Source organism: Ipomoea nil, unplaced genomic scaffold (assembly GCF_001879475.1).
Source record: "Ipomoea nil cultivar Tokyo-kokei standard unplaced genomic scaffold, Asagao_1.1 scaffold0465, whole genome shotgun sequence".
NCBI lineage: Eukaryota > Viridiplantae > Streptophyta > Magnoliopsida > Solanales > Convolvulaceae > Ipomoea > Ipomoea nil.
Window position 1 is genome coordinate 360,089 of NW_017616893.1, and position 7,268 is coordinate 367,356.

At 35.4% G+C, this 7,268-nt stretch overlaps 1 protein-coding gene across 1 annotated transcript; it reads right to left on the minus strand.

The window, feature by feature from the left end:
- Positions 1-719: 719 nt before the first annotated feature.
- Positions 720-6,935, minus strand: LOC109173225 (pentatricopeptide repeat-containing protein At5g57250, mitochondrial). The gene is made up of 3 exons (XM_019322530.1): positions 3,480-6,935; positions 1,698-1,830; positions 720-1,179 (listed from the first exon to the last, which is right to left on the minus strand). The coding sequence occupies exon 1, from the start codon at positions 6,868-6,870 to the stop codon at positions 3,577-3,579; it is 3,294 nt and encodes a 1,097-aa protein (XP_019178075.1). The 5' UTR covers positions 6,871-6,935; the 3' UTR covers positions 720-1,179; positions 1,698-1,830; positions 3,480-3,576.
- Between the last annotated feature and the right edge of the window lie 333 nt (positions 6,936-7,268).

Consider the following 7,268-nt stretch of genomic DNA (forward strand, 5'->3'; position numbering starts at 1 on the left):
AATATACATATGTTACACAACAAGGTAGTACGTTGTCTTGTTGTGTAACATATATATATATATATATATATATATATATATATATATATATATATATATATAATATTTTTAAAAATAATTGTTTTTTATTTTTAAACACAAAAAATTAATATTATTTCTAGACTTTAATTATTTTTTTGAACTTTGGACTAATATTAATTTTTGTTAGACATTAAAGTTGAATTGTAAATTCGCAATGTTAATATTTATAGACTTTATTTATTTTTATAAACTTTGAATTCAACTAAAAAAATTTATTTTCTTTAAAAAAATTCACAGGCCGACCCGCAAGGTCCGTCAACCCGGACGGAGCGGGCTAGGGTTGCATGAACCCTACCCCACAAGCCGCCCTGCAAAAGTCCACCAAAAATTAGGCCTGTAGTGGGGCGGGCCAGCCCACTTTAACAGTACTAATTACCACAGAGCGTTACAAGATGTTAAGAACAAAGGTAAGGCAAAGATGGAAATTTTAAAAGAATTAAATTGTCTATGGACAACCTAGAGTAATTTATCTCTTTGTGATCCTTTGTCAACTAAGGTCACAAGGCAGGATTTACCAGTGTACGCTCTCGGATAGTGGTTACGGATTTCCCTCGTGACCTCAATTAAATCCCATGTGTTCCCACTAAACTCTTTTTAAGTCTTTATCTACCACAATCTTTTTACAAGGGAGATCAAGGAAGATTTCAATAGACAGCAAGAAATATTAGCTACCACTTGATTTGAGGGATGATCTTTCAGTTTTTAACATTTAAACATATGTTACAACAAACAACACAAGTAAAAATGAATGAGAAAGCACCTCTTGCCCTTCTCACTGTCAAAATTCTCAATTAGCCACAAATCAAAAGCTGATTTTCAGGATCCATCCTTGAAGCAACCATTGCCCATCTTCATCAATTGCGAAATTGTAACATGCTCTTTTACTTGATCAATATATTGTCATCTTTGATCTTCACCCGATGCCCTCGATCATAGCAAGCTGAAGAAATCCAGCCGTACGTCTAACCTGCAACTGCTTATATATCTCTCTGGCCCGAATCCACTTGGCAGCTTCACATGCAATGGCATCCATTGCTTCCCAACCAAATCTTGTCTTTTCATGTAGCAACATCTTGTGAGTTTCTTGGAGGATATTGTCTTCAAACATATCAAAGAAAGATCAGGAATGAAAAAGAGCATTGCAGAATTGCGTGATAAAAGGAGACATAGTAAGCATCATTTATAAGAGTGCAATCGAGCTGAGACGAGACTGAATAGTACAAGTTTGAAGCACAGTTGGATTCAAAAATCGAGGCTTGAGGCTTGACTGAGCTCTATTTTTTGCGCTTGAGCTCAGCTCGATCTCAAGCTTCAAGCTATTCGAGCTCAGCTCAAAAGTGTTTGGAAAATTAGCTGTTAGCTGATTACATGCAAAATGACTTTCTCAAAAAGCCGATCGAAAAATCTGCTTTGAGCAGCTTTTTGAATTTTAGCATTTTGGAGCAATAAGCTGTTACAAAAAGCTAATTAATCAAACACTCATATTAATTTGTTTAACCAAGTCAAACACCTAATAGTGGTCAAATAAGCCAAAATTGGTCGATAAGCTAATTATGTTACCAAACAGGGTCAAAATAAAATCAAATAATCAAGAAAATTGTGAGATGAAACTAAACCTCGAATTGGGCTCTCTGTAATTCTTTTGAAGAACATAAGATGTCTGCAGCTGTTTGAATCCATAGCAAAATCTAGTGGAACCATCCATGCTTCATGTTGTCTTGGCTTCTGCAACAAGAAACTGCACAAGAACTGCGAGAATATATGAAAATCAGTTATTGTTATTATATGCTAAATTAATGATGCTATTGGTAGATTTGATGACCTATCATTGCATTTATTTGACTTACAAATATGTAGTCATATTACCACAAGTGTTGCCAATTCTAAGCAATTAGAATCAAAATTCATTCTTTGGATTCTTATGACAAAATATTCATCATTCCAATGAGTTGAAGACAATCCCAAGAATATAAAATATTATAAATGACAGAAATCAAGGTATAGTTTTCCATAGTTCAATAGATAAAGAATTGGACTGAAAGTTTTAAAAAAAATAAATAAATAAAATAATAATAATAATACATACATACATACATACATACATACATACATACTATGTTAACTTCTCTATTAAAATATTATTAATGACAGAAATCAAGGTAGAATAGATGGAGATACAAGAGAAAAAAAGAGGGAAGAAGCTGTGAGCGTTAGGGACCTAAACACCTATATTTTAATATAGAAATATAAGTTCGAGATTCATGTTTGGACGAGATGAATAGATGTCAATTAACTATTTCTTTTAGTTATTTTTTAACAGAAAAGATGCAGGTATGAGGATTGAAAGTGGAGATGAGGATAGTATGACAATTATAAGGATTTTACAGAGGCATAGTATTCCCCTCCCTAACACGTACCTGCATGCTCACAGCACAATTTTGATACAAGAACAAATAATGGCACACAGGAAATTCAATGAACTTCCTTATAGTTCTTACTTCTATCTACTTTCATGAGTGGAACAATTATGGTATCGAGCATACATACTTCACGGTTCCTTCAAGGCACAATAAACAATGCTACTATAAAAAATATTTGAAATAAAACATGAAGAGCATGGTATCTATAGATGAGAATGGCAGTATATTTGCATGTACTACTTATTAAAAAAGAAAATAAATTGTGAAATAAAATGGGTAATGCAAAGCCAGTTTTTTTTTGTGGAAAAAGTTTACTATATGACTAAAAATAATTTCTAAAATGCTTACTGCACAACAAGCAACCTTATCTCAGGATAATCAGATATATTCTTCTATCGCCAAATTTTAGCATTTTCTTAGCTTTGGTGAGGAACAGTTGATGAAACAGGTACAAGGAAGCAAAAGGTATTCAATAAGCAGGTAAATGAGATGCAAATGTAGAAATAAAAAATACAAAAATCTTTGAAGTTGCAAGGTTTTGTCAGTCCTTGACAGAATTAGTCCTTGATGGGTTGGACCCTTTTGCTCTTGCCGTTAGATTTGGATGAAAAAATAAATAGACAGAATTAGTCACTCAACTTTGATGGGTTGGACCCTTTTGCTCTTGCCGTTAGATTTGGATGAAAAAATAAAGACAGAATTAGTCACTCAACTTTGATGGGTTGGACCCTTTTGCTCTCACCGTTGGATTTGGATGAAAAAATAAATAGGGTCATATTTGCTGTCTATTTTTGTATTTAATTTCAACAAGTTAGGTTAAAGGTTGACCAAGAACTATGAAATTCAGTCAGTAAGTATTGCAAGAGCTTACAAGAGCATATTAACAATTACGAAAATCATTCAGCAGAGTGATAATGTACGAAAATGGGAAAGCACAAGGAAATTATCAACAAATTATGTAAAGAACATAGAACATACCTCCTACTGCCACATGTAACATTCTTCCGAGGTCTGCAAATCACAGCACCAATCCTTACCAAGGTAGCCAGTCAGTTTTGTTGAAAAAATAGTTTTCCTACAAGAAACTCGTGATTTTTTTTGCCAGTATGTTTGCTTTATTGAGCTCCCCTTTCGAACAATATAATGCAATCAAGGAATAGTAAGAACCAAAGTTCTCCAAATGGAAGATATTAGCTTCTAGGTCAATATCATTTTCCAAATCCATTTCTAGTTGCCCATTATTGCATGATTTGCTTTCTGAAATAGTAACCTTGCATTCAACAGCATCAATAGCTTCCCTATCACATGGCTCCTTTGGTTTTTCTGATATACTATTAAATGCACTATGTCCCTTATCAACGGGGAAATACATGCATCCAACTTCATTAAGAATACTAACAGCCTCATCAATGCTTCCTTGTTCACACAACAAAGAAACGAAACTTTTTAGAGACTCGGCTTTAGTCTCAGCTTCAACTCTATCAAGCATATTGGTGACTGATTGAGTTTGAAGCATCTCTCTTAAAATGCATCTAGACTCTTCCATCCTTCCCTTAGCACAAAGCCCTCTTATCAAGTACATAAAACCTAGAAAATCAGGTGATATGCTTTTCCCTTTAAATTCAGCAAACAAACCAAGAGCTCCTTCCATGTCACCTTTTTGGCAATATCCATTAATTAATGTACTGACTGTAAATTCATCTGGTTTGAGACCCTTTGCTTCTATGTCATGTAGAAGCTCCATAGCATTCTGAACATCACCAAGCTTGGTATGCACATTAATTAACGAGTTATATACATGGATATTTAGAGGAATGTTCTTGCACAACATCTTCTCAAACAACAAAATGCTATCTTGTAAAAGACCCTCTTTTATTAAAGCATCAATGAGTGTACCATATGTGATTTCTGAAGGATAAATACCATTCTTCTCCATGGAACCAAATATCCGAAAAGCTTCAAGGAAAAATCCCTGACGGCACAATCCATTTATAACTGAGTTGTATGTTATAACATTCAAAGTAACTCCCTTGCTCATCGCAAAATCACAGAGATTCAGTGCTGAACCAATTTGTCCTCCTTTGCAAAGACCATCAATCACAATTGAGTAATCAGCCACATCCATGACAGGCAGACTACTTCCTGCTTCAGTTATAAGCCTATAGGCATCCAAAACCTGGCCATTTTTTGTTAGTGTCCTTAAAAGAGCTGCAGGAAGTGCAACATTCAATGAGTCCTTAGCAAGAAAGCTAAGGGCAAGGTTTACATCATTCATGCACAGGAAACTCACTAGTATCTTGTTCACCCTGAGGTCATACATTCCGTACTTTTTTATAAAATTCGTCAAAATTTGCCGACTCAGCAAACTTTTTCCATCAAAAAGAAGTGCTTTCAGAATTAGATAGTAAGACTTGCTGTTCACAGTTGATCCTTTCCTCTCCAATTTTATTAACACATTGCAGGCAGCCTCTAATCCACCCTTTTTGCATAGAAAACAAATTGCAATATTACATATAGGATCAAATATCTCATGCGCAAAATTTTCCAATCTGTGAATTAAATTCAAAACTCCTTCAGCCCCTTTGTCTTGAAATATGGCTTTAATCACCATTCTGCAGATTGCAGTGTTTAAGCCAAAATCTCTTTCTATCAGCTCTAAGAAAACCTCAACTGCCATGTCAACCATGCCCTTCCGACAGAGCCATTGAATAACGCAATTGTGACATGCATCTGATGAAATTGATTTCTTCCGAAATTGATCAAATATTTCAAGTGCCACATCTATCTGATCAGCTTTAGAGTATCCATTAATCATGGTAGAGTAAGTAACAGCATCCGCCTCCAAACCTATCTCTTGCATTCTTTTGTATATAGAATGCCCATCCTCAAATAAACCCATCATAAAAAGTCCTTTAATCAACAGATTGCACATGGCAACATCCAAGCACACATCTGCTGCTTCCAGTCTCCTCCTTGTTTCTAGTATCCCCATGAAATTGTTTTCTTGAATATACCCATGTAACAGTGTACTATATGTGATAACATCTCCAACTATGCCCTTAGACACATCATCTGCCTCAGCTGTCCTCCCTGCTTTGCACAATCCATTGATGATGGCATTATATGTAATGACACTAGGCTTAACACCCTTCTGCTCCATTTCATCAAGCAATTTAAGAGCACGGTGATAATCACCTTTCCTGCACACCCCGTCAATAAGAATCACATAGGGAAATTCGTCCATTTCAGTCCCTAGATCTTCAACCATCTTAAACACTGAAAATGCCTCTTCCAGTTTCCCCTTCTTGCAAAATCCTTGCATAATCGCAGTATAAGTAACCAAATTGGGCTCTATACCATCCTTTCTCATCTTGTACAAGAACCCTACAGCTTTCTCCACAATCCCTTCTTTTGAAAACCCATCTATAAGTATTGTATAACATATAGTATCCAATTCAATGCATCCCTCCACCATTTCTTTGTATCGTTCTAAAGCATCCTGAATCATCCCTTCACTAAAGTACCCATGAATCCAATTACTGTAAAACACACCATCTAATTCTAACCCATTTCTCCCCAACATATCTACCAAACTATAGACTTCTTTTACTCTACCTAATCTACAGTATGCACTCATTACAGATGTACAAGTAATAACATTAGGCTTCAAAGAGCCCGACTTTACAGCATTACTATAGAACCTAACTGCAAGTTCAGGCTTGCCAACACTCACAAAAGCAGAAATTACATAACTACATACAAAATTATCAAAAGGGTAATTGATTCTCTCATCACTCATCAACTCTAACACCTGAGTAGCTCCATCCATCATTCCAAAAGAGCAAAGACGGTAAAGTAATGAGCAAAGAGTATAAGAAGAAGGTACAACACCATCAATTCTCAAGCAATCCCGCAGAACAGATAGCGCCATTTCAGGCTCAGTAATGCAGAGGCCCTGAACTAGACAATCCAAGATTTGACTCCGGTGAGAGCTGTTGGGAGATTTCACAATTTGGGTCTTCGCAAACAGAGCTGCTTCTTCAAATTTTTTATCTCTGAGGAGCGCCGTGGTGAGGATTGCGTGAGTTCGCGAGTTCCCTTTAAGCTTGTTTGACCGCATTTGGAAGATAAAGTGAGTTATTGCACTGAATCTTTTGGTTCGGGAAAGGAAGAGAAGGAATTGGTTGAAGTCTCCGAGAGTTGGAGTGAATCCACTCTTCAAGAGAGTGGGGAGAGATGGGAGAGAACAGCGTTTGGGGAGTTTGAGAGCGGTGTGGAGCTTCGTAGTGATCATCGGATTTACAGGTTTGTTTGAATTTGGGGAATGTTGGCGGCCATTTATGTTGTGACTTCTGATCTTGAATTGCATAGGAGAATTGATATGCCTGGGAATTTCCACATCTACGGTGAAAAGGTACTGTTGCAAAGGCGAAAATAATTTGTAAGGTAAGAATAATCTATACCGGGTCAGGGGCAGAGCCCCAAAGTAGGTTATGTTAAAGTTAGTGAAATTAGGGCGAGCATAATTATCGAAAAATTGATAAATAATAGTTGTGTATTATCTCTTCAAAAAAAAAAAAAATTTTGTGTACTAATTAAAAATTTTAGTTTTTTGGTCGATTATTGATTATTACGTTTTAAAAATTTTAATTATTCATTGAATCGACTATTAGCTGGTTATGGAAATTAAAAAATTGTGGTTACTGAATAATATATATATATATATATATATATATATATATATATATATATATATATATATTATTT